Here is a 27,132-nt window from a genome sequence, read left to right as displayed (position 1 = left end):
CTGTGAAACCACCTTTGGTAGGAAGGCTGGCTGCAGTTGCACCTGAACCTGGTCCTTGAAGACAGTGTATAATGGTTCTTAAGTAAGAGCTTGGATCTTGGAGACCTTTATAGCAGAAATAATGGCTACCAGAAAGGCCACCTTCCAGCATAGACGGGGCACAATCTAAAGGGGAGGACACATGATTACCCCATGTCTTCTCTGCCCAGTGACCATCCCCTGCCTTGCGGCCAGCTTGGGGCCACCACGCTTTCTCCACCTAGGGTGATGAGATGTCCTGATTTTATAGGGACAGTCCGATTTTTGGGTCTTTTTCTTATATTGGTTCCTATTATCCCCCACCCCTGTCCTGATTTTTCACACTTGCTGTCTGGTCACCCTATCTCCATCCCACGTTACTTGGGGTGGGGGGGGCCCTATCCTCTCCCTGTGCCTCCTCCCACACGTTTGGCCACTTTCCCTGGCAGCTGGGTGGACAGCAGGACAGAGCTGCTTCTGCCTGAGACATCCTGGTCAGAAGAGCTATGTGTAAGCTCAAAAGCTTGTTTCGCTCTCCAGTTGGTCCAATAAAAGATATTACCTTACCCACATTGTCTCCCTAATATCCTGGTACCAACACAGCTATAGTAACACTAAATAAAAAATGGAAGATATCTTACTGACATGGCAATATAGCAACTGCTAATCAGCAAGCTGGGTTTTTGCTAAAAGGGCACACGTGCACTCAAGCAAATTAGGAGGAAGACAGCTAGGAATGACTGCAGATGGTCAGGATCTCAGCTACATCTCACCTGAAAGAAGGCATCTCCAAGCTGAAGGCACTGGTTCAGATGAAAGAACACTACCCACTGAATCTCCAGTTTAGCTTGGGAATTCCCAGCTTCATTCTGAACTCAGACTTTAAGACCAGAAGGGACTATCGTGATCTTCTAGTCTGACCTCCTGCTCATTGCAGGCTACAGAACTTTACCCACTTATTCCTGTAATAGATCCATAACCTCTGGCTGAGTTACTGAAGTCCCCAAACCATTGTTTAAAGACTTCAAATGACAGAGAATCCACCATTTACTCTAGTTCAAACCAGCAAGTGACCCATGCCCCATACTGCAGAGGGAGACAAAACACCTCCAAGGTCTCTGCCAATCTGAGTCAGAGGAAAATTCCTTCCTGACCCCAAATATGGCGATTAGTTAGACCTTGAGCATGTTAGGGAGACCCACCAGTCAGACACCTGGGAAAGCCTCCCTTCACTCATGTGGAAGGCCCACCTGCCATATCCTACTGCACCAAATCATGGCACAGTTGCTCCATTCTGTTTTGCTGGTCCACTTTTCTAGCCTTTTCAGCCAATCCTTATCTTTTTGCTGTTCCCTTTCCATTCACTTGACCTTACATGCTCCAGAGAGAGGATGTCTACAGGTGGTTCCTTTGGTGGGGCCTGATGTGCTCTTTCAGCTGAGAAGCATGGAAGCAGTGCAGAGAGGTTTGGGTGGGCAGGCTGCTGCCTGAGCTTGCACTCCTGTACAATACACAGGAACTTCTACAGTGACTGGCTGCATTAGTGGCAGTGGGAGTGACAATGGATGTCTGACAGCATTCAAGGAGCCACATGCAGCTTTATCACAACTAGAGCAGAATCTTTGTAGAGAGAGGTGGAATGAATCTGTAGTTGTCAAATGTTCTCCATGTTCAAAGCTTTTCTTGCCTGCCTCCCCAGTCCCCTTGACTCATCTGTAAGTAAATTCCACTGTAGGTGTTCTTTTCAATCTGTTTCTTGATGTTAAAGAGAAAAGCCCTATTCAAAGCAATGTTCCGTTAAAGACTAAAAACCTTGTTTCCTGGACTGAGCTTTATTTACAAACATAAAATTTTAGAAAGATAAATCTCCTAAAAGCACCAGGACTACAGGCCCCAACACAAATCTGCTTTCCATTTGGTGGTATTACAAGGACAACCAAAACTGCAAGACCTAAGAGCATTTGTAACTTGCCAAGATCTCAGGGCTGCACATACTCACGTGTACATGATTTTTAAAAAGATCAATGCACAATCTATGTGTGTGCTTATACTGCTCCTCAGTAAGTGAACAGATACTAGTCATCGTTGAGTTCACCAGCAGTAAGCTGTAGTTGATCTGTTTTATCCTTATCCTGTAGATACAGGAAGAGGACAGCCCAGGCCATGTTTAGGGCTCTCCACAGGCTGTATGTGGTTCTCAGCCCGAAACAGCTCTGTTCTAACAGGAAAGTCTAGTCCTCAGCTAACCATGATTTCGTGATTCTCATGACACAGGTGACCTGAAAAAGAAGCTAAAATGTGATCTTTTCCATACTCCACTAGGTACATATCAAAACAAAAAAAAATGCCAAACCCACCACCACACCCCATGCCAGTGGTCCCAACCTTCCCCTCTGTACTATGTTAGAGAGAGAAAAGCAACCTGTGTTTTTTCCTTTGCTCTTCAATTCATCCTTCCCTCCCTCCCAAAGGGAAGTAGTCACTATTATCTTTTGTAAGTTCAATGGTATGACCCATAGTATATGCCCTACATCAGCTGATGTTTTCTGCCCTTAGAAGGCAGAGTGGAAACAATGCCAATAGTAGGATCAGCTACAATCACTTGCTTTGAGTCAGTTCTTGTTTGCCTCTGCTTCTGCAGCAGGCCATGCAACCTGGATGTGGTATGGCTCTAGCTCCTCAGGGGTGATGTAATCTGGAGCGTTGCTCATAAGGTCTCGTCCCTTGAAGGATTTGGGGAATGCAATGACATCTCGAATACTTGGAGCTCCAGCCACGAGACAGATCAGTCTGTCAAGTCCTAGAAGCAGACACCAAATTAGATAAAATATTTGTGTTACAGCCCCACATTACTTCCCTCTGAATCTATAAAACATTATGCGAGGTAGGAAACAACATTACTGGAAACCGGGAGAAGATAGCACATTTGGGGAAAAATAATCAGAAACTGAGACTGAATGGATAGGAGATCATGATAAAATGGCCTAGGGCTGACAGTGAATAGCAAATTAAATAAGAGTGTGCAGTGCAATGTTGCAGAGCAAAGGCAGAAACATCACACCATAGACCAGGAAGGTGGCAGTTGCTTAATAGGGCTTTGCTGAGACTACATTTAGAACACAGCACCTTAACAGATGTAAACAAACAAGGGTTTAGCTGTCAGGGAAGAACAAGAGCAAGCAGATGATTGGAGGGGACTGAGTCATATGGGAAGACTAAAGGTGAAATGCAAATCTTGGTTTACAAACTATAACCTAAATGCGCAAAACTCTGAGAGGAAAACAATACATGGCCATTGCTGTAAAGCTGTGAAAATAGCACTAGAGTCTGACCACTTTTGAGATGGATTACCACATCCTTATGGCCCTGAGCAATCTCAGATGCAGGCATCCAATTTTTTCTGCCAGAATGAGTGACATCACAAGCACCCCCAGAGAAAGCAGGAAGCAAGCAGCTCAGATTTCCAGGTAGCTTTCTCACATCACAGCACTTGTATTAACACATCAACTACACACTCCTTACCTTGTTTGGAGATTTAAAACCTGCTTTAAAGTTTTACAAAAGCTTTTAGCAATGCACTTGAAGAGTGAAATATGCACTAGCAGGGTTCAGCAACAACCAAGTAGGAGCTGTGACTGGGGAAAGGCATCTTAATCTACAGATATCTGGACCAATGGGATGAAATTAAGAAAAGTACTGATGGGTTAAAGTTCTGTAGCGGTGAGATCTTTCAGGCTGTAGAATAGTTTCCTTTGGGAAGGGGTAGGTGACCTCCTGCTTGGGACATTTAGGACTAGGTTGGATATAAACACTAGGATATGCACTGAAGGGAAACAATCCTGCAGTGGCCAAGTGACAAGATATGACTTAATTTCTATGAGGGAGGCCATCTCTAGGGCTCAGACAAGGACTGTTCTCAGGACCCAGATGCCTGCAATCAAGTCTGCACGTAAGAACTGAAAACACAATACTATGGGAACCTGTCTCCTCCCTCACACTCGCTACAGTCCTGTGAGCACTGTGTGCCCCTTTGATGTTGTCAGGTTAAGTGCTGCCTGGGATCCATGTTCCTCTCTGCATGCTCTAGGCAGAATGAAGAGAGACAGTAATGCAGGATCTGAAGTGGGGAGACAAGGTGAGCGCGAACAGTGAGGCCACCACTGCAGTCCTGATCAGAAGGGGAAAGGGTTCTTGCTAACAGGCACAAGCCCCCTTTCTTGATATTTAGTTTGTTGCTATGATTACAGTCCTGATATGCCAGTGAAAAGTCACAGGGAGAGCTACAGTGCACCTACCTAAAGCGATTCCTCCATGAGGGGGCGCTCCAGACTTCAAAGCTTCAAGCAGGTGGGAAAGCAGCTCAGGATCCTCCTGGAACATTACATACACAACGCAACAAATGCTTGTATTGGATTTGGAGTGGAGGCTGAGTCATCCACTCCTTGGGGCTGGAAGTCACATTTCATTACCTGTATTACCACAGTGGTGGTCACTTTGGCATCCTTCCCTGCTCCCCATCAATATCACTGTCATGATGGCTAACAAAGAAGCTCTACCACCTAAAGTAACTTGTCCTAAGCAAACCAGCTATTATCCAGTAATATATGTGAAACTATTTCAGAAGGCAACGCTACTTAGAAGTTATATTTTGTATCCAAAGCCAGTAATTATTTGCTTGAAGTTTTAGATACAATAAATGGTTCTTTAGAAAAGCTCTCAACTTCCTTAGTGAGACACCAGGAATTAGATAAAGCAGGGTTCAGCAACCCAGTAGCACAGGGTTTTTTGGTACTATAGACACACATGATTCTTCACCTCTTGTATGAGTTATGGTCCTTTTCTGACTCTTCACAGAAGACAGAACTGGTATTCCACCTCCAGTCCTATCTAGATTTGGGAGACAGTGTTGTCTAGCGGATAGAGCACTGGACTGAGACTTGGGAAACTTAGCTTGTATTCCCAGCTTTGCCAATGACCTGCTGGGTGACCTTGGACAAGTCACTTCATAGCTCTGTGCTTCAGTTTCTCCATCTGTAAAATCATACTGCTCTCATTTGTAAAGTACTTTAAGATCTAAAGATGAAAAACACTATATAAGAGATAGATATTGTGAGCATCACCTTTCTCAGGGAGCTAGGAGGGAAGAAATTTACATACATGACTCCCAAAAGCATGAGAGGAGTGAGAGATATCAATCTCAACAGAGGAATAAGCCAGTGTATCATATCAATGGGAACACTCACGTAAGTAAACAGGTGCATAAATGTTTGCGGGATTGGGTGCTATAATTTTTTACTTTGCAGTGTCCCTTTAGTGTCTTCCCAAGTAGATCATCTGTGTGTCAATGAGATGCTCCTACTGGCACAGCATTGTTGTTAGTAAACCTAATTCGGCTGGATTTCTATAACCAGTAATTGCACCATTTGCAAACTCGTTTGAGGTTTTAAATGTGTCTATTTAAATTTAAAAATTCCGAGAGGACATGGGAAACTTTTGCAGGCTGTTACCTTCAGCACTGTCTCAAGAACAAAACGTTGCTGCTCTGCATTATGGATTCGGATGGAGCCACCTCCAATTTCACTGCCATTCAGCACAAGATCATAGTGCTGGCTACGGACCTGGAGTATGGGAGACAGACAAGTGTATTAGCATGCCTGGGGTGCAGTTCACTGTACTCATATCATTATTCTTTCAGATTGTCAAAGGTCTGATGAAAAAAAGACATTACAATTTTGCTTTATCAATGGACTCTCTGATATTTGGAGGGGTCTAATAGGATGTTTAAATCACTACCAGGAGGAATCTTTCCAACCAAATTTCATGCTTTGGAAAGTGAGGGATGCCTGCCTGGGACCTGATCCAAAGCCCACTGAAGCCAAGAGAAAGATGCATTTCTGGGGGCTTTGGATCAGCACTGCGGAATCCCAGGCAGCGTGCAAGTAGTTGCTGTGCAAGCCTTCCCTCTTCCCTACTCGTAGCTCTCCCAGTGCCCAACTTGTAATACTGCTCTGCCTCTTGCTGTTTCAGTCCTGGGAACCACACACCGCCATGGCAATGCAACACCAATCCTGATCTGTGACACACTCAGCAAGCCAAATGCAGGGCTTCTCTCTCAGAAAGTCCTTCTTAGACTGAACAAACTCCCACTGAGACTTGGTTGTGACCACTGTCCTTGTTGCAACTGGACTCTTAGGAAAGTTGTAAAACAAAACAACCCCCCACAGACCCTTTCTGTAGACGTTGCTGTTGTTCCCCCAAATCTCCTGGGACTGGCAGTACTGACAATTAATCAAATCCCTCTCTTACTGCCCCCGGGCACTGAAGCCCTGAGGTTGCTCCTGTTAAATGACCCCTTACATCTGAGCTCAAGATCAAGACTGTACGATTGATGTGGAAACACATCAGATAGTAACTGCCTAATCCTTACAGCTCTACAGATGAATGTAACACCCGTCTTCAGAGACTTATAGGGAAGAGTTCTGACCCAGCTTTGTCTTCCAGAGAAATTCCTCACTCTAAATCGTTTCCCATAAGTCTTCAGGAAGTAAGCCAGTTAATTATCTGGTGAGACACACTTAAATATTTGCTAGTACTGGGTAACCTGGGATCCACCTTTCCTCAACAGATATGTAGAATGCATATTTTTCTGCAATAGTTAATGTCCTTTAATACAGCAGCTAAAGTTGCACCTCGCCCACTTTTTCAAGGAAAGTCAATATGAAAAACTAAGCGAGTGAAAGGCATGGTCGTAGTCACCTTTGCAGGCTCAGAATAGAGGAGGCTGGTGTCTGAGGGGTGAGGGGCCGTGAAGGGGTGATGAGCAGATTCCAGTTCTGCAGGGTTTTCTTCTTTGTGAAGGAATAGTGGGAAATCCACCACCCACAGGAAGTGAAAAGCAGTGGGATCACGGAGCACCAGGCCTCTCAACTCCAGAAGGTTCGCACTCTCCAAGCGCATATTTCCTAACACCAAGCACTGAAAAAAAGGGGGGAGAAGGGAGGGAGGAAAGGGGAATACAGAGAGAAAGATAAAGTCGAGTTTAATGTCACGAACAGAGAGCTCTAGGGAGGGTCTCATAATACCCTCTGGCAGGTGTATGTGTGATCCTGTCTCTGTAGAAAATTCTCTCTCTCACACACACACACACACACACACACACACACACACACACACACACACACCCCCCATCATGTCAGTTTCACTGCATTTTTTGCACTAGTTGCAGCATCTTTAGAAGGCATCAGTCTTTTGATAAGACAACATCACAATAGGAGAGGCATTTGTGTAGCTACTGCCAGTCCTTAGGATTCTAGATTCTGCAAAGTAAGGCTGAGCAGGAGCTGGAAAGTTCATCTTTCCCAAATGCTCCAGTTTCATTGGGGCAACGCCTGGCCAACCACAGTGATTCACAGCAAAAAAAAAGACACTCTGCCCCTGTATTGCATCTTTCATGCACGGATCTCAAAGCACTTCACAAACATTATTTACTTCTCACAACACTTTCATGAGTTAAGTCAGCCATATTATCCCCATTTTACATATTAGGAAATGGAGGCACAGCAAGGCAGGCAGGGCCAGCTCCAGCTTTTTTGCCACCCCAAGTGTCGAAGGAAAAAAGAAAAAGAAAAACTCGACTGAGCGGCTGCTGAATTGCTGCCGAAGGCTGAAGTGGGGCGATTCAGCTTCAGCCGAAGTGTAGCCAAAGAGGAAGCGAGGCACTGAACGACCCGCTGCCGACCTGGACGTGCTGCCCCAACAACAGACAGACTGCCGCCCCTTTCTATTGGCTGCCCCAGGCTCCTGCTTCCTTCACTGGTGCCTGGAGCCGGCCCTGGAGGCAGGGCAAGCTCACACAAAGTCCAGAATACATTAATGGCAAAGCCAGGAACAGAATCCAAAACTAACTCACAGCTTCCTGGTTCTAACAACTAGATACAACACTGCCCCCCTAAACAGCAAGAATTGCAAGCAGAGTTTTCAAAGATAACACTTAATGGGAGTATCCTGACATACACATTAGGGTCAGATCCTCTGCTGATGTAAGCCAGTCTATCTTCATTATCTCGATTTGCATGTGCTGAGAATCCGGTTGTAGCACCAGAACTGATTTTAAAACATGAATTAGTATGGTTTTCATCATCTTGACTGGTATTTTTTTTTGTAAAACCTTTCTTACAGCTGACTAACACAAGCATTAAGATCTTAGTTGCAAAATGTAACTACTTTGTATTCCCATGTTAGGATCAGAGGAAATTCAGACTGTCTAACTATATAATCCCTACATCAGAACTGTAGCTGAGATCATTAGTCTCTGTCAAGAGTCGGACACTCATTTAAAATCACATTTCCATAAGAGATCCTATCCTTGCTTTGAGGAAAGGATTTCCTAAGGATGAGGTAGGGGGAGGGCTCTCTTTAGCCATGGTACCCTGAATTCACAAAGTGAGCTAGAGAGAAAAATGGTTGTTTTCTTTGGGCTTGTGGCTCACAACTCTGGATAGTGGAAACCCTTGGCATAACCATACACCTTGTCACCTGCTTCTGCTGCTTGGAAGAGAACACATTTACATTTATCCAGGTTTTCCTCCCAGCTCTGCTTTGGATGTGTGATTTGGGGCAAGTCACTTCATCTCTCAGTGCCTTCCTCTTCCCATCTGTGAAAACGAGTTCATAGCACCTCTCTCACAGGGGGTTGTGGGACTTCATTCATTAATCTTTGCAGCATGCTCTGAGATCCTCAAGTGGAAGGAATTACAGATATGCTAGATATTAATATTAACAGACAGCGATGTTCAGTCCTCATAGACAGCCAGGGCTTTCCCTACCACTTTTTCATGCTCTCCAGCTGCCAGCAGCACCACATCATCTGCCTGGACCTTCAGTGCTTTGATGAGTTCCGACTGCTGCTCCTCACTGAGAAACTTCCTGAGTGGAGACTTCAAGCTCTCATCAGGCTTCAGGATCAAGTGTAAAACTTCCTATTGCAAAAGAGAGGCACAGATATGAAGCACATTCAGTTCCTGCAGTACATCCACACAACTGATCAGGTTCTTCCTTGTCTTTGTGTTGCTGAGAGACTGTCTCTTTCTCTCTAAGCAGAGGATTCACTATTAAAAACCTCCTATATCCTGAAGTTATTATATCCTATAAAATACCTAACATAATTTACCATCTCATTTACTAGAATATTCGAGGGCACTGTAGGAAGACACAGAACTATTATGCAGTGCACCGTGCAATACAGACAGCTACCTGGCATTTACCTTCAACAGACAAGAAGCTGCCACCACCTATATTAATAGTTCTCAAAACAAGGTGATTATATGTACAGTAACTCCTCACTTAACGTTGTACTTATGTTCCTGAAAAATGCAACTTTAAGTGAAACAATGTTAAACTAATCCAATTTTCCTGTAAGATTTAATGTAAATGCATGGGGTTAGGTTCCAAGGAAATTTTTGGGAGGCAGACAAAAGGCATTATATACAGTACAGTACTGTACTGTGGTTGGGAGGAGTCCCTGGCTTACCTCTGGGGCTCAGGGTTGGGGATGCGGAGTGTGGGAAGGAGTGAGAGTGCGGGAGGGTGCTCAGGATGGGGGTGCAGGAGGAGGCTCAGGGCTGGGGCAGGTGCAGAGCACTTACCAGGGGCTGCTCCTGTTTGGTGCAGGGGGTGTGCAGGTGGCTCTGCGCAGCGTGGCACCATCCCCATGGCTGCAATTCTCGGAGAGCCTCTTCTCCCCACACCCCGGCAAGGCCACCCAGAATGCAGGGGCTTTAGGGGCTGCAGGGCCCTGGGCTAAGGGGACCCCAGGGCCCTGGCCTGCAGCTCTAAAGCCCCTTTCAGAATGCGGCCCTGCAAGCACGGGCCAGAGGACTCAGGAGGAGCAGGGGCAGGGGCAGCCACAAAGCCAGAGAGAAGCGGTGTTTTCCCCTTCAAAGGGAGCTGGAGAGAAGTGGCTTCTCTCTGGCCGGTGGCTACACAGCTGCCCCTGCTCCTCCTGAGTCCTCTGGCCCATGCTCGCAGAGCTGCATTCTGAAAGGGGCTTTACAGCTGCATTCCAGGGCCCCAGGACCGCCTTAGCCCAGGGCCCTAAAGCCCCTAAGTTCCGGGTGGCCCTGCCTGCCGGGGGTGGTGAGACAGCTTCCCTGCTTGCTCCCTCCCCTCCCAGAAAGTCCTAAGCGCCACCCAACAACTTAGCTATTTGGCGGTGGAGGAAGTGCTGGAAGGGAGGGAGTAGGTAGAGAAGAGGAACTTGTGAATGCTCCCTTGTAAAGTCAGCCAAATGACATTATAAGGGAGCATTGCACAACTTTAAATGAGTATGTTCCCTAATGGAGCAGCGATGTAACTTCGAAACAACGTTAAGCGGGAGGATGGTAAGTGAGGAGTTATTGTACACAAGGTGGAAAACTTAACTCACTTTTCTATCTAGTATCTGCTTGCAAATTCCAAGCAACACTTTATGCATTTTACCTGTCCCTTTCAGATAAACTCTTTACAGTGTAGAAGTGTTTGTGCCTCACCTGATTAAACTGGGATTTTGCAGATTCCTTTAAAGCCTCAAAATCTTTATTTTGAAGATGTCTCTGCAAAAAAGGGGAAAAAATAGAGACATTAAACAGTTATAACTGCTGTAAGTCAAGTCAGAAACTGAATCCAGTGGCTGAGCTCACTTTCACGAATGAAGCCCTTGATTTCAGAATTACATTTTTGGGAGACATGATCACCATTACATTTTTGTTTTTTTAATGATACACCACAGCACCACCTAAAGGGATGCCACAGACTTGCACCTTTCACTGCCAAACTAACAATAACTAGTGAGAAACTGTGGCTGGAGAGCCCCGGAAAGCCGGCGCAGCAAGAGTGCAAAGAGATAAATCAGAATCTACCACCCTCTGTACCCAACATACATTTTATCACATGATAAACTTATTTGATAGTGCTTTGAGATCTATGGATGAAAAGTGCTATATAGAAGTTGATATTGTTGTATTTTTGTAAGAGGGGTATCCCTACTACTAATTTGCAAATCCCTTGCACAACTGTCAAGCCCATGTGTTACAAAACAGAGTCAGGTATAATTTGGAGATTCACAGTGCATCAACTGTTAGATACTAATTCCTCCTACATTATTAGGAGTTGAAAGTCATGCCCATACATAACTCCTGGGGGAATTCTGCACCAAAAAATTAAAAATTCTGGGCATAGTATTTTAAAATTCTGCAAAATTCTGTGTATTTGTCAAAATAACACAACATAATCACACCAATTTCAATTATTTTTAGTAATTTATTTCAAAATACCCGTCAGCAAGTATGTCTGTAACAACACAGACAAAAAAAAAGATTCAGGAAATGTTTTTTGACAAATGATTCCTTACTAGGCATATCAATACAGAACTCTGAGCAATAAATCATTTAAACTACAACACAGAACTGTATATCCCACACCCCTCAGAAGCACTGCAAAAGCTTGGGAGAGTCATGGGTAATGGAGGAGCTGAGGGAGAGGGAAATATATTGCTGGGTAGGAGCCTGGGTGTAAATTTGGAGGGTTGTTGGGTATGGGTGGGGAAAGTATGGAATAGGGGTTTTTTGGGGGCGGGGGGGAGGGATTGTTATGGAGCTGCCCCCATGCAGACACAGGCTGACCCCAAGCCATTCGCTTTCAGTCAGGCAAATCTGGCCCTGTCCCCATGTATTCCTGCATCCCTGTGTGTTCTTGCATGCCCTGTCCACGTGTCCCTTCACCCCCAATCAGACACCCACTCCCCCATTTCCATGTGTCCCTGCACCCCCCCGTTCCCATGTGTCTCTGTGCCCCCACTCAGCCACCCTCTGTCCCTATGTAGCTCTGCACCCCTTCCCCCATCACCATGTGGCCCTGTGCTTCCACTCCCATTCAGCCCCTGCCCCAATCTGTCCTTCCCCATTAGCCCTTATGAGCCTGTCTGACCTCCCCAGCACCCCACACTGTCTGTCTCTCTATAGCCCCTTTCTCCTGAAAAGCCTGATGGGTGCTGTGAAGAAGGTAGGCTCTTTCTCCTTCCTAGCTGGCCAGGAGCTGCTGCTGTGTTCTATCAAGACAATGCCCTCTGGTGGACAAAAGGCAGAACTGCAGTAATATTTTGGCAGCTTTTTTCTGAGCAAAAAATTAAAAATATGCGCAGCTCAATTATGCACATGCACAATATTCTCCCAGGACTAATATATTACTGAGGTACACTGGACTGTACCTTGACCTTTAAGGAACACCTCACCAAGATATCACCCAAAACAAAGACAAGGAACAACCTGGTCAGCAAACTAGGTGGGTCTCCCTGCAGAACCAATGAGCAGACACTAAGACACTCTTGGCTTGCTTTTTGCTATTCTACAGCAGGCTGTTGCTCAGCTCTTCTAACACAGGACTAGTTGACACTCAGCTGAATGAAACCATGCATATAACAATAGGTACCATGAGACCGACCAAGCTGGCTTGGTTGCCAGTCCTTCCAGCATTGCCTCTTCTGACATCAGACAACAAGTCACCTTGCAGAATCTGCTCCTTAAAGTGCAAGACATGCCACATCCACCCCTGTTTAAAGAGATGTTGAATCCACTAGGCCACCATCTCCACTCAAGCCATCCTGTTTGGGCAATTCCCTTAAGGAACTTGGATATCACCGCCCGGTGGCAAGAACAAGCTTCAAACACAGCCAGTGCCTATCTCATGACAGATCCAACAGTCCAGCCCCGTTTTTGACTTTTGACGCCATCTTTGGGTAAAATTCAATTGTTTTAGATGTGCTGCTAATGACTATATGTAGGGCCTTAGTGACTTTGCTTCTGTGGCCCATTAGAAAATGTAGATAATATACCTGCAGGCTGCAACCATTGGCAAGGGCTGCCTGGTTCCCTTAGAGATTTGTACAACGCCCTTTCCATAGCTACTGAATTGTTAAGACACTCCAATTAACTAACTCACTTGATTGTTTATGTAGATGCAATCACAACATATACAAGGCCTGTCAAGCAATTAAAAACATTAATCGCACTGTTAAATGATAATAGAATACCATTTATTTAAATATTTTTGGATATTTTCTACATTTTCAAATATATTGATTTCAATTACAACACAGAATACAAAGTGTACAGTGCTCACTTTATATTTATTTTTATTACAAATATTTGCACTGTAAAAAACAATAGAAACAGCATTTTTCAATTCACCTCATACAAGTACTGTAGTGCAATCTCTTTATCATGAAAGTTGAACTTATAAACATAGAATTATGTATATAAAAAAACTGCATTCAAAAACAGAACAATGTAAAACTTTAGTGCCTACAAGTCCACTCAGTCCTACTTTTTGTTCAGCCACTCGCTGAGACAAACTAGTTTGTTTACATATGCAGGAAATTTGCTGCCCTCTTCTTGTTTACAATGTCACCTGAAAGTGAGAACAGGTATTCGCATGGCACTGTTGCAGCCAGTGTCACAAGATGATATTTACATGTCACATGCACTAAAGATTCATATGTCCCTTCATGCTTCAACCATCATTCCAGAGGACATGCATCCATGCTGGTGATGGATTCTGCTTGATAACGATCCAAAGCAGTGCGGACAGACGCATGTTCATTTACATCATCTGAGTCAGATGCCACCTGCAGAGGACTGATTTTCTTTTTTGGTGGTTCGGGTTCTGTAGTTTCTGCATTGGAGTGTTGCTCTTTTAAGACTTCTGAAAGCATGATTTTGGAAGGCATTTCAGTTTCTTAAACCTTGGTTCAAATACTGTAGCTATCATTACAAATCTCACATTGGTACTTTCTTTGCATTTTGTCAAATCTACAGAGAAAGTGTTCTTAAAACAAACAACAAGTGGTGGGGTCATTATCCGAAACTGCTTAATATGAAATATATGGCAGAACACGGGTAAAACAGATCAGGAGACATACAATTCTACCCCCAGGAGTTCAGTCACTAAGTAACTAACACATTATTTTTTAACAAGCATCATCAGCATGGAAGTATGTCCTCTGGAATGATGGCATGGAAGCATGAAGGGGCATACAAATGTTTAGCATATCTGGCACATAAGTACCTTGCAATGCCAGCTACAAAAGTGTCATTTGAATGTCTGTTCTCACTTTCAGGTGACTTTGTAAATAAGAAGCAGGCAGTATTATCTCCTGTAAATGTAAACATACTTGTTTGTCTTCGCAATTGACTGAACAAGGAGAAGGACTGAGTGGACTTCTAGGCTCTAAAGTTTTACATAACTGAACTCAAAAACAAAACAATGTAACAAACAAAAAATCTGTATTTGTAAGTTGCACCTTCATGATAAAAAGATCGCACTACAGTATTTGTATGAGGTGAATTGAAAAATAGTATTTCTTTTGTTTATCATTTTTTAACAGGGCAAATATTTGTAATAAAAAATAATATAAAGTGAGCACTGTACACTTTGTAATCTGTGTTGCAACTGAAATCAATATATTAACAAATGTAGAAAAACATCCAAAAATATTTAATAAATTTCAATTGGTATTCTATTGTTTAACAGTGCGATTAAAACTGTGATTAATTGCAATTAATTTTTTTATATAGAAATATATAAATAAAAGAGAAAGTAACAATTACTTCTAGATTTACAGTCAAGCCTGGATTTGATCTTTGACCGTATTGTTATGAGGTACCGTATTAATGATCTCCACCCAGGTAACAAACGCCCAAATGGGAGGGAGCTGTTATCTGTCTCACCAGTCCAGGAAGGAGTGATGGCTTGCCCAAGTCTATTTCAGACCCTTGCCTCTGGGCATAATTTATTATTCAAGCCCAAAACAAAAACTGCTCCTCTAACCAAAGCAGGCTACAGTCCCCAGAGGCTTTTCCCCTTGGCCTCTCTCAGCTCCAGATGCCCTTCACACTATTACCTGATGACCTAACACCACAACCTCAGCTGAGAGGCAACTGATCAGTCAAAGGTGGGACTAGGCCAATGTCCCCAGAAAGGGGCCAGTCACACTGTGACAGAGGGATTGTGATTAAGGATAAACTTAAATCAACAGAATTTATTAATTTCAAAAATTTACTTTCTTTACATTGTGCTGTGCCACTAACAATACAGAACTACACCACTCACCGCTCCCTGAGGAATACAAATGGCTTTGACAGTGCCTTGGGGCTTGTTGACAGCATTCTGCACAAATCCGATTTCCACATTCCTAAACACATCACTGACATCAATTATCTGACAGAGAGAAAGAGCACATAAAAGAGAAGAGATGTCAGGAATATGCAGTGGGGAACTGTTCCTGTGTCCTCCATTTGCAGCAAGATCTCCCGGGACAGCAAACCACGCTTCAAGAAACCACAGGGCATTTATAAATAAACAAATGGAGCAGTAGTTTAGAAGTCACAGATTTCAGGAAGAAAACATCTAAATACGAGACTCAGTGAGAGACTGGATGGTTTAGGGGATTGCTAATGGAATCCAAAGACTTTCACCTCTAGGTGACCAGTCTAAACGTACCTCTAGTCAGCAGTGGCCAAAGGGTGCCAGTAGATAATATCGATGAGAGCTCCTATGAGACATGAGTTTGGTGATCTCAGCCCAAGTTCCACAGAACACATACCCACAGTGGGATAACATCAGCTCAGATCAGCCATGATGCAGCCCTTTCAAATCTTCACATAGCAGCAAGTATAAAATGTTGTGCAACATTTTTCAATACTGCTTCCCCCATTACATTTATGAACAGTTATTTTCTGCACAATAACAATTATTGAAGAAAGAACCAAAATCACAGCTGGTAAGAACCTCAGAGAGACCAAGGAATGAACTGGACTGGGGAGATTGAACTAGCCTCTCTCTTGAGTTGGTCCTGCCAGGTAAGGAGCAAGACACATTGTCTGGATTTCTCACCAATCTTGTGGTCTCTATGGATGATTTGAGGACTTCAGTTCCCAGCACTGTCGATCCTTCCTACCCTACAAGGCATGTCCTTGGTGTTAATGTATCCTAGTTAGGATATAAATGAGAAAGATAGGACATCCAAAAGAACAAATTGGTTGGAAGATCCCAAATCCATTTTGCATCACTGCCTTAATACCCCATTAGTACAGCTTCCAGTGACATAAGGGGCTGGCTACAATTGCAGGGCTTTCAGAACCAGTAGACGTTATGGCACCAAGGCGCTCTCACACTTCCATCCACGTGGAGAAGCGGAGTGTAAACAGAGATGAACAGGAAACACTGGAAAGGAGAAGGAGAAAGGATAGATGTTTCCAATGGGAGACAGCGCACCTTCATTCCAAAGCGAGTGTCTGGCTTATCAGTCCCATACTCCGCCAATGCCTCAGCATAGCTCATGGAAGGGAAAGGGATGGTAATAGGGCCTCTCTCATTAGGCCAGGAATACTGAAGCAGGCCCTCAGTGAGTTTCTGGATCCCAGCTTGGTCTACAAATGACATCTCAATATCGATCTTAAAGACATAACAAAAGGATCATTACGCATTAGCTACAGGCACCAGGAAAACTGCATTCTAGTTCCCCCTTATAGCTCTTTTTGGGACCCAAAGGCTTTGTATATAAAGTGATCATAAAGAGGATTAGATGCAATATACTGCATATACCACAATTGCCTTACACAAAGGTCACGTGGCTAACCTCACATAGTTAGATACATCATCACAGAGAATCCTGCCCACGGTATCAGCAATAATTCCCTGTTCAGAAGCTGAATGACCATTAGTGAATTCAGGGCACAAGGAGAAGACTTGGAATGAGCTGGGCCAACCGGTCCTGTTCGGGAGCCAAAAGCCGTGAAGCACGCTGTCCTGGGAGCTCCTGTGGAAGAGGAGCAGACCATTCCCAGACAGCAGCTCACGTTTCACCACCAAGGTGCCAAAATAATCAAGCTAGCTGACACTGGTACCTGTAACGGTTGAAACCATCCTTTATCCCAGAACTCAGTGAATACCTGCTAGGGAATGTGGAATACATGTCCCCAAACACTAGGCCAAATAATGTTTCCAAGGTGAACAGTGATGAGCAAGTTTCATACCAAATGGATGAACTATACCAGTGGTTCTCAACCAGGGGTTCATGTACCCCTGGGGATACCCAGAGGTCTTCCGGGAGTACCCAACTAATGTAGATCAATGTTTCTCGACCTGCGGCTTGCGGCCCCGGGGGCAGTCACGGGTTGGGTTTAGGGAGGTTGCAAATGCTGGGCTAGCATTAGGAAGTGGCAAGCAGGGCAACTGCCCTGGGCCCCATGCCATAGGGGCCTCCAGCAAAACTAAGTTACACGCTTCAGCACCAGGCTGCAGGGCTTTGGCTCCAGCCCTGGTTGGCAGGGCCTGGGCTTCAGACAAGGCTCATAAGTGAAAAACAGGCTCAATATCACACTGAAATGTAAGTACAATACTTATATTCCAATCAATTTATTTTATAATAATATGGTAAAAATAAGAAAGTAAGCAATTTTTCAGTAATAGTGTGCTGTGACACTTTTGTATTTTTATGTCTGATTTTGTAAGCAAGTCGTTTTAAAGTGAGGTAAAACTGAGGGTACTCAAGACAAATCAGATCCCTGAAAGGGGTACTGTCCTCTGGAAAGGTTGAGAACCACTGGGCTATATCAATAATACTTGCTACTAACAATGCTGTATGAGGTCTCCTAAGTGGCCTGAGACCTTGCCAGAGTTTAGCAGCTAAAGAGTCTGTTTGGGAATACATTACCTGAGTGAATTCCGGCTGCCTATCTGGCTTTGAACCTTCATCTCGATAGCAACGGGCGACCTGAAAGTACCTGCAATTGAAATTAAAGGCACCCTAAATTAAATTGTGGCTACAGAATTCCATCCTCAGCAAGTTCACAGATGAAACTAAGATGGGGGAGAGGTGGATACACTGGAGGGTAGGGATATGGTCCAGAGCGACCTAGACAAACTGGATGATTGGGCTAAAAGAAATCTGATGAGGTTCAACAAGGACAAGTGCAGAGTTCTGCACTTAGGACAGAAGAACCCCATTCACTGCTACAGGCAGGGGACCAACTGGCTAAGCAAAGTTTTGCAGAAAAAGACCTGAGGATTACAGTGGACGAGAAGCTGGATATGAGTCAGCAGTGTGCCCCTGTTGCCAAGAAGGAAAATAGCATATTGGGCTGCATTACTAAGAGAATTGGCAACAGACCGAGGGAAGTGATGATTCCCTTCTATTTGGCACTGGCGAGGTCACATCGGGAGTTTTGCATTCAGTTTTGGCCCCACACTATATATAGGATGTGGACAAATTGGAGAGAGTCCAGTGGAGGGCAACAAAAATGATAAGGGGGCTGGGGCACATTACATGAGGAGAGGCTGAGGGAACTGGGCTTATTTAGTTTGCAGAGAAGAAGAGTGAGGGGGGATTTGATAGCAGCCTTCAACTACTTGAAGGAGGGTTCCAAGGAGGATGGAGCTAGGCTGTTATCAGTGGTAGCAGATGACAGAACAAGGACCATTTTTCTCAAGTAGCAGTGGTGGAGGTCTAGGTTGGATATTAGGAAACACTATTTCACTAGGAGGGTGCTGAAGCACTGGAATGGGTTACCTACGGAGATGGTAGAATCTCCATCCTTAGAGGTTTTTAAGGCCTGACTTGATAAACCCTGGCTGGGATGATTTAGTTGGGGTTGGTCCTGCTTTGAGCAGGGGGTTGGACTAGATGACCTCCTGAGGTCTATTCCAACACTAATTTTCTATGATTCTAAACTTCATTATGTAGTCCTGCCATGAGTGCAGGGGACTGGATAGGATCACCTCTCAAGGTCCCTTCCAGTCCTATGATTTCTCCTGATGATTCATGCTGTAGATACCAACCAGGATGAGCCACCTTCCAGCAGTGACCTCTTGGAGGAGGCTAACATCTCAGTGGCACTCCACCAGTGCCATCTAGTACTCTAGGCAAAAAAACCCAGCCAAACCTCCTCTTCTTCTATGTTATACTGGGCTATGCAAGCACATCAATGGCATGTGAGGAATTCTTATGGGATGGTCCTCCCAACTGTCTGATGCTCCTGGGAAGAGAAGTTCCTCTAGAATGTTTCCCTACCACTCTCTGACATTTCCTGCTTTTATTTCATGAAGCAGGCATGTTAAAAGGTATTGCACTCGTGTGCTGGGACTGTGTCTTTTCCAAGTCTCAATCACACACAACAGTCTAGTTTTATCTCAATGAGAGTTGGTTATATTGGTCAATCCCAGGTGAGGGCTGCACCATGCTTTCATTTTCTGCTTTCAAGCATTCCATTCCTTGAGAAGTCTCCTCCCAAGTTTTAGTTCAGAATTAGACTAAAATGGAAAATTTCACACCTGCAACTACATGACTTAGCCACACACCTCCCATTCATTTCAATGGGAGTCATGTGGCTAAATCTACTACTTGGCTTTGAGAGTCACAGTGTATGCTTTACAATTTCTAAGCTTCTCCCACTTTAGGTCATTTACCTCATCCATTTAAGGCCATTCTACCCACACAAAAAAACAGCTCTAAGGGCGAGATCCTCAATGGTTAATTTAGTTGCCTAACACCGACTGAAATCAGTTTGTGGGGGAATTTTTAACTTCTCCCATGTCAAAGAGAATGGACCCCATGACATTAATGTTTCAGATAAAAGGCGGCAAAGGAACGCTCACCTGTCCAGACCTCCAATCATCAGGAGCTGCTTAAATTGCTGAGGACTCTGGGGCAGACAGTAAAACTTTCCAGGCTCCCTGGAAGGTACCACAAATTCCTTTGCACCCTGGTACGGAAGAGGGGAGAGACATTTTTTAATGGGTGTACAACTGCCATCTTGAACCCTGCAATAGAATCTTATTGATGCAAAGAGCGTAGTAAGTTTCAAAAGAGAAGTAAACAATTATGAACCTGACCAAAAGCCAGCAGAAGTCAATGGAAGATTTTCCATGGACTCCAAAGAGCTTTTTGTCAGGCTCCCTATGAATAAGAACAGCACCAGTGGTTTTATGCTAATTAGGATCCAATTACAAAAGTTTGTGATAATAGGGCACAAGGTCTTCACCAGCTGGATGGAGTTAGGATGAAATCTCCTCCCAGGGTACAGAACTGAAGAATTAGGGGCACTATGCAACAGCAGGATGTGTGTGAGGGGGATAGGACAGGATGGTCCATCTCTCTGTTTTTTTCCCCTTAGCTATTTTTTCCTGTACTGGGTTCTCTTGTTTTGTGTGTTATGAGTGGATTTAATATGAATGGAGAGTGAAAGGGGTTATGTTCTTTGTTTTCTTTCTTCTTTTTGTTAATAGCTGCAGCTTTTTTTCTTTCTTTATCCTCCCCCAGAAAACTAGAAAAGGAGAAATAGGCAAATGCAGCTGCCCATGTAAAAGCTACTCTTGGTAGCTGCCAACAACCAAAAAGCCAGATTAGCCAAATCTTGCTGGAAAGATGGGAACCTGAGGCACATGAAATGGGTTAAAAGTTATAAGCCTCAGGAGATGCTGGCCAGCCAGGGAAGCTCCGATTTAGAATTTGTGGGTGAACTTCATGTTAGGTTTCTAACCATCAGAGGAGTGAGGTTCTGGAACAGCCTTTCAATAAGAATAGTGGGGGCAAACAATCTAACTAGTTTTAAAATGAAGCTTGATAAATTTATGAATGGGATTGATTGTATGACAGCATTGTCTGTGATAGTAAGGGACTGGATTTGATGGTCCAGGAGGTCCTTTCCAGTCCTATATTCCCATGTTACTGTGGGTTAAGATCCTGATGCTGTATTTCACAGTGACCTTTATTGTATTAGTGGGGTTTTGGTCCCATTTTCCAAGGCGCAGGGAAGGATTAATACATTCTATTTCTTTTACCCTATCTGCACCTGTTTTCTTTATAAATCTATCCCATCTGCTTGGACTCTCTGTTAGAGGCTGACCCTTCCACTGAGACATCTGGCATTAGTAACTATTGGGGAGAGGATACTGGACCAGAGGGGACATTGATCTCATGTTCTCTCTCCATATCACACACCCACCCCTATTGTTTCAAAATAGCCTGCACCATGGTTACTAGCTAGAAATCTCTTCCATTAGAACTGCCTAAAGCTTCAGGTCTCTGAACTTTCCTAACTGGTGAATATATTTGGAGGTGACGATGGACTAATCTCAGAGGTGATGTACATGAGGGTGTAGGTTTCATTTTAATTTGGTGTAAGTTAGGCAATGGAGGGGGAGGTTGTGGCAGAAACAACAACCAAGAGGAGATGAGATAAAACAACTGCCCACCCCACGTACCTTACAGCTCCTTATACCCTCCTGTTGCTTGTTCTTCTGCGGCAACTTTGGGCTTTCTGTCCTCTCAGCATGTCAGTTACAATGACTTACCCACAAGAAATTCATACATCACCATGCAAATCCCCTCTCACTCTGGCCCAGCATTCAGGCTCTGGGAGGGGAATGCTGGGTGCATCACTATCTTGTCCTCATATCTACGTCATCAGGGAGAACACTCTTTCCTGCATACTGGGGGAGCTGACAAGCCGGATTTTTTTGGCTCTTGAAAGGCTGCCTGTCTCTCAAGACAGAGACAAGTGAAAAGTCCAGCCACTGTTTTCTTAGGTGACCTAACCTCAGACACAGGAACAGGTTACAAACAGTAGCTGTAAATGGGTGAGCTGAGGTCTTTTGCAAAACTAAGAAAAATTTTATTCTAATCATCACTGCTGAAATCTGGGGCCAGCCCTGGTGGCTGGGCACTTAGGACTTTGAACTGGCATATGTACAATGTGGGTGTGAATCTCAGTTCTGAGGTCACATTCCAAAGGTCACCAGGGACTGGCAGCCACAGTTTGGTTAGCCTCAAAGGGAGGAAATGCCTGGTGTTTTCTACACTGACCCTTCTTGTCACTTAAGGAGTAGCATCAGGGGGCTCTGAAAAGATTCCTGTCCTCTGGCAGAAGGCTAGTGACTGGGGTTCAGCTTTGATTGGCAGGTTAACAATGGATTAAAATGGGAGCAGCTGATTACTGGGCTCTGAAAATATAAAGAAAGCCCTCAAAGAGAAGAGAAAAATGTTTACAAACCCATTATATTCATTTTCTAATTTAATAGTTAGTCCCCACTATTTCTTTCATGCAATTCACTGATGTGGCTTGCCTAGGCAAGAAGTTAATAGCTGAAACAGTCAATGCAGCATTGGCCCTACTATGGCTACTCAAGAGATGTTAGCATGTTGATTAAGGATGAGATGTACAAAAGAAAATGAGCATAACAGAACTTCAGGCTGTATTCAGAATTCTCTAGTCACTGTGGTAAATCATTCCCCTGTAAGGGTCTAATCTAAAGCCCATTCATGTCAACAGGAGTCTTTCTAATGTCTTCAATGGGCTTTGGACAGACTATCTTTCCTCCTGCTACAGTCACACTTCTATGTCAGCACGTAAAAAGCAGCTCTGTGTTGAGCTCAATGTGACCAGAGCTAGATCCAGGACCAACATCCTGGCTTCTGCCTTGCAGAAAACAATGATGCAAACTCTGACAATCTTACTCCTGAAGGACTCACGCAGTCTAGCCTAGGTTTATATGGTTAGAAACTGGGTGGACTTTTGTTAATGCCTGTGGTATGCGTTTCCATAAATGGCTAAAATCTGTTGTGTGAGGCTGGACTGAACATTTACAAATGTGTACATGAATTAGAACTTAAAAACTAGCATCCCCAGAAGTTTGAGAAGAAAATGTCCTGTGTATAGCTTGTTGAATCTCCTCAGCCAGGACTGGATGGTTCCCTTTCATAGATTTGATAAAACTTTCTCCTATTTAATCTTAAACATCTCAAAGGATTGTCTTCATCACTTCTACAATAACATGCTATCCAACTATATGGATTTAAGAAGGCCATCTAATTATAAGATATGTCAGTTAGAGGACAGAGCATAGAGCCTTACACCATTCATTACTAGGCTAGTGGTCTCTACCACCACATTATTACTTAACAAAATAAAAGACCAGAATATAGAACTGGAAATTAAATAGCCTTAAATGGGAATACTACTATAGTGACTTACACAAGAGATACATGCCAACAGAATGCAGTGCTTGGAGGATGGGTGTTTTCTGGAATATGATCCTTGAAAAACAGGATTCAGAGTCATCATATGCACTGCACTGCAAGATAGCAGCTTTGTTGTTTAATGATACTAGAAGATTCTGAGTCAAAACATGGGTTATCACTCTGTCCTATCCACCCCCTCATGCCTCAGAAGGACCCATTTGACATATTAGTAACTGGCAGCAGAAGCAACATTTGCTGAGGGGCAAGGGAGGCAGTTCCCCCTCAACACATTGGTTTGCCACCCCTGACTTCACAGGATACAATATAATCACATATAATGTTCTATATGCTGATATGACTTTGCCTGCCTCTCACACCTGGAATTTTCTGAAACAATGCTCCTGACTGGGAGGTAAACAGTTAAGTAGTAACACATGACAGAAATAAAGGCAAAGGGGCAGACAGGGACACATGAGCAAGTAAGTTGTCTATATGATTGCAGGAGGCCAGGATGGATGACTAAGAGCATACATACCCCTGGAGTTCTCTTAAATAGTGTTGGGGTTTCTACATCCACAAACCCTAAAAAACAAACATAAGCTTCAGACATTGAACATGATGAGAATGTTGGTTTGAGACAAGTTGACTGGAGACTGCGGTTAGTCAGCTTGAGGTAGTCTGGCAGAGCATGCAGGTCCTCAGTCATATACAGACTCTTGATTCTTTTTCAGGATGGCTAAAGATTACTTATGCAGGCACAGCCTGATACTGAGGGGCGCTGAGCACCCACATCTCCTATCATGACTTGAGTTCTCAGCCTCTCATGTACAAGCTGCATAGTTGCTTATGTCTGCACTGGCTACTCTCAATAATTAGGTAAAAATTTTGCAAAAGTGACCAGTAATTTTAAGATGAGCACCTGCACTCTGATAATTAGGCCTTTATAAAGGCATATAAAGAAAGACACCCAAAAACTGAGATGTCCAAAAATCACTAGTCGCTTTTTAAAATCTTGGCCTTAACATTTATTGTATACATACTGTTCATTTAGAAACGATCATCTGCGGCATGATAAAGGACTTACAGCCGCTGTGCTCTTTAGACATCTCAATATCCCACCCCATGATGTGTTCCTGGGATATAGAGCCATGTCAGGGCAGCACTTTGCCCAGCACCTCTCCCCTAGTATGTCATGCAGTAATAGAGCAGATAGCAAGAACAAGGAGAAAAGAAAAAGACGATAAAGTGCTAAGAACTAGATACTCACTAGATATATTTCTCTTACCATGGAGATAACAGAGGTACTCCCGCATTTTCATAATCATCTGCGATCTCAGCCGCAGGTTAAGTTGCATCTGGAAGCTGCGCAAGTCCAAGTAGCGATACTGCATGCGCAAGGACTCCGATTTCTAAAGAGAAAAGGATTCTGATTAAAGACCCAAAGCCAAACCAGATGCCCATAAAAGCTCCTTCAAAGACCACAATGGAAAGGTGGAAGCAAACATAGGACCCTGCATTACTGCCAGTCACTCATGATCTACGTGGAAAAGCATTAGTTGCTTAGGTCACACTGATTCTAACTGTGAGAGGAGCTGCATGCTCTAAGCTCTATATTCTGGAATGCTCACTTTTCACTTGGCAGCAACAGATCATAATAATCCTACTTGGGACTTGTCGGGTGTTTTCAATCATAGATCTCAAAGCATTTTGCAAAGGTGACCAAGCATTATTAAACTAATTTTACAGATGGAGAAAACTGAGATACAAGACATTGTGAGAGCTGCCCAGTCACATAGTGAACCAGTGGCACAGAGGATATAGAGCCCTGTTCGCTTGAATGCTGGTCCCAACCCCTATGCACTGGTCCACATTTCATAAGGAACAGAAAGGACACAATAATCAGTGATGCAAGACATAACTAAGAGTCAGTCTGAGTGATCTTAGTGTCCTGGAGGGATATACTCTCTTGCTAGCCGGCCATATGCCTGGGTGAGGCTATATACCTTAACTTTTAAACACATTAGTCCTCCTGACACCTTTTGCTTCACAATCACAAAAGATGGACATGAGCCCAAATTTTCCTTGTTCCCATCATACCACCAATTCTTACTGTCATTATATTTTTAAACCCAAACCACGGAGCCAATTTAGGCCTTCCATTCTACTTTGCTATTACAATCTCACTCTCAGAGCTTACTCTAGGCATGTTCCATTGTAAACAACTCTTGCCCCAGAGCACAGGTGGGAGTAAGAAGAGAATGCCCTACAACAGTGCAACGATACTGCTCTACCATTCAGCATGGCAATTCTAACTCTTCTGAAGAGCCAGTGCTTAATGCCTAAAGGCAGGCAGCCACCTTGATAAAGTCTTTAATTTCAAATGGCAGCTTCTTGCAGGAATTCAGGACCTCAGCTGTCTTCACCTTCACTTCAATGTCACCTGTTGGCATTCTCTGAAACAGAGAAAAATAGATTTGAACATCAGGCAAAATACTGGGACAAGTTTCTTTCTAGATTCATGGATTTTCAGGCTAGAAAGGATGCTTATGATTATCCAGTCTGACCCTCTTACAGCACAGGGCAGAGAATGTCTCTTGATCAGTTTCTCCAAATATTCCTCAATATTCATTGGCAGTTTAAGGCCAATCAGTTCCTATTTAAGAAACACCGGTTCTCACTCTCCTTCAGTAGTGTATCCATCCCTATTAGAAGTGAACCTGCTTTCTTGCCCATAATCTGCTCTCTCCCTGTGACACGTACCAACTACAAGGCAAGAGTTAGGGCCTGATCCTGCCAATACTCATGCACATGCTTAACTTTATGCTCAAGAATAATCTCCTCAGCTTCACTGATGTATAAACAGGGGAACTGCAAACAAGAGTAGGGAGGCATTTGACACTGATGTGACCACTAGTGGAAACCTGTGTAAAGAATTCCAGAAGGATGTTGATACGTTGGAGAATGTTCAGAGAAGAGCCACAAGAATGATTAAACAATTGAAAAACCATACTTTATAGTGATAAACTCAAGGAGCTCAATCTATATAATTTAACAAAGAGAAGGTTAAGGGATGACTTGGTCACAATCTGAAAGTACCTACACATGGGGAACAGAAATTTGATACAGAAGGTCTAGCAGACAAAGGTATAACAAGATCCAATGGCTAGAAGTTAAAGCCAGACAAGTTCAAACTAGAAATCTGATGCACACTTTTAACAGTGAGGGTAACTATCCATTGGAACAACGTACAAAGGGTAGTGATGGATTCTCCATCACTGGCAATTTTTAAATCAAGATGGGATTTTTTGTAAAAGATATGCTCTTGTTCAAATCAGCAAAACTGTCTGGCCTGTGTTATATAAGAGGTCAGACTAGATGATCAATGTCCCATTTGGATTAATAATCTATGAATCGATAAATGTTGGCAGTATCAGGCCCTTAACCTTTAATGTGGAGGAGAGCTATGGTTCAGATCATTGGTAAATGAATTGCCCGCCTCCCATGACACCCAGGAACTGTAAAGGTTACACCAATTTCCATCAGTAGAGTTCCCAGTTGAATTATAAGGTAGACTTGAGTTTTTCTCCCATCTATCATCACTGCCACAATAAAGACCACTAAACTTTGTTATCCGTTCCTTCCCATCTTGTAGGACAGAGTGGAACACCTTCTACTAATCAGAGAAGACCACATTAAAGTTTCCAATATGTGCCTTAAAAAGAAAGCTAACTGTGGAGCCCAAAGCTGGCATACTTTGTGATAGTATCTAGAGGCTAGAGAAGTGGATTGGGCATTAGAACTCCCGGGTTCTGTACTTGGGCCTTCCAATGACTGGTGGTGTATGGTCTTGGAAGAGTCACTTAAACTGCTGACAACGAGAGCTGTGGGTATGGAAAACCTCTGAACAATCCGGAAATTAACCTCCATGCTTCAACTTCTCTATCTATGAAATGAATAATCAAACTTACTGACAGCAGGCATGAGTAAAAGTGGTCAACAATTACTGCAGAAGTACTGTGGCATTTCTTATATTTAGATTAGCAAACCAAAAACATGGATGGTAA

At 43.7% G+C, this 27,132-nt stretch overlaps 1 protein-coding gene across 9 annotated transcripts in view; it reads right to left on the bottom strand.

Moving 5' to 3' along the window:
• Positions 1 to 1,831: 1,831 nt before the first annotated feature.
• The window catches only part of DARS2 (aspartyl-tRNA synthetase 2, mitochondrial), a 35,240-nt gene continuing 9,939 nt past the window's right edge, over positions 1,832 to 27,132 (bottom strand). For 5 of the 9 annotated variants that reach the window (XM_030572172.1, XM_030572166.1, XM_030572165.1 and 2 more), the window contains 13 exons: positions 25,426 to 25,521; positions 24,354 to 24,477; positions 23,604 to 23,650; positions 19,705 to 19,811; positions 17,765 to 17,834; positions 16,324 to 16,503; positions 15,160 to 15,267; positions 10,545 to 10,607; positions 8,844 to 8,996; positions 6,775 to 6,993; positions 5,526 to 5,636; positions 4,314 to 4,389; positions 1,832 to 2,818 (listed from right to left, as the gene is read on the bottom strand). In XM_030572172.1, the coding sequence (XP_030428032.1) occupies positions 2,631 to 2,818; positions 4,314 to 4,389; positions 5,526 to 5,636; positions 6,775 to 6,993; positions 8,844 to 8,996; positions 10,545 to 10,607; positions 15,160 to 15,267; positions 16,324 to 16,503; positions 17,765 to 17,834; positions 19,705 to 19,811; positions 23,604 to 23,650; positions 24,354 to 24,477; positions 25,426 to 25,521 (1,542 nt within the window). In that variant the 3' untranslated portion in view covers positions 1,832 to 2,630. The remainder of the gene's footprint in view (positions 2,819 to 4,313; positions 4,390 to 5,525; positions 5,637 to 6,774; positions 6,994 to 8,843; positions 8,997 to 10,544; positions 10,608 to 15,159; positions 15,268 to 16,323; positions 16,504 to 17,764; positions 17,835 to 19,704; positions 19,812 to 23,603; positions 23,651 to 24,353; positions 24,478 to 25,425; positions 25,522 to 27,132) is intronic. The other 4 variants (XM_030572168.1, XM_030572173.1, XM_030572170.1 and 1 more) reach the window with 4 other exon arrangements.

This window comes from Gopherus evgoodei, chromosome 8 (assembly GCF_007399415.2).
Source record: "Gopherus evgoodei ecotype Sinaloan lineage chromosome 8, rGopEvg1_v1.p, whole genome shotgun sequence".
NCBI lineage: Eukaryota > Metazoa > Chordata > Testudines > Testudinidae > Gopherus > Gopherus evgoodei.
The sequence above is the reverse complement of the archived record's forward strand: the minus strand, read 5'-3'. Positions and strand labels throughout refer to the sequence as shown.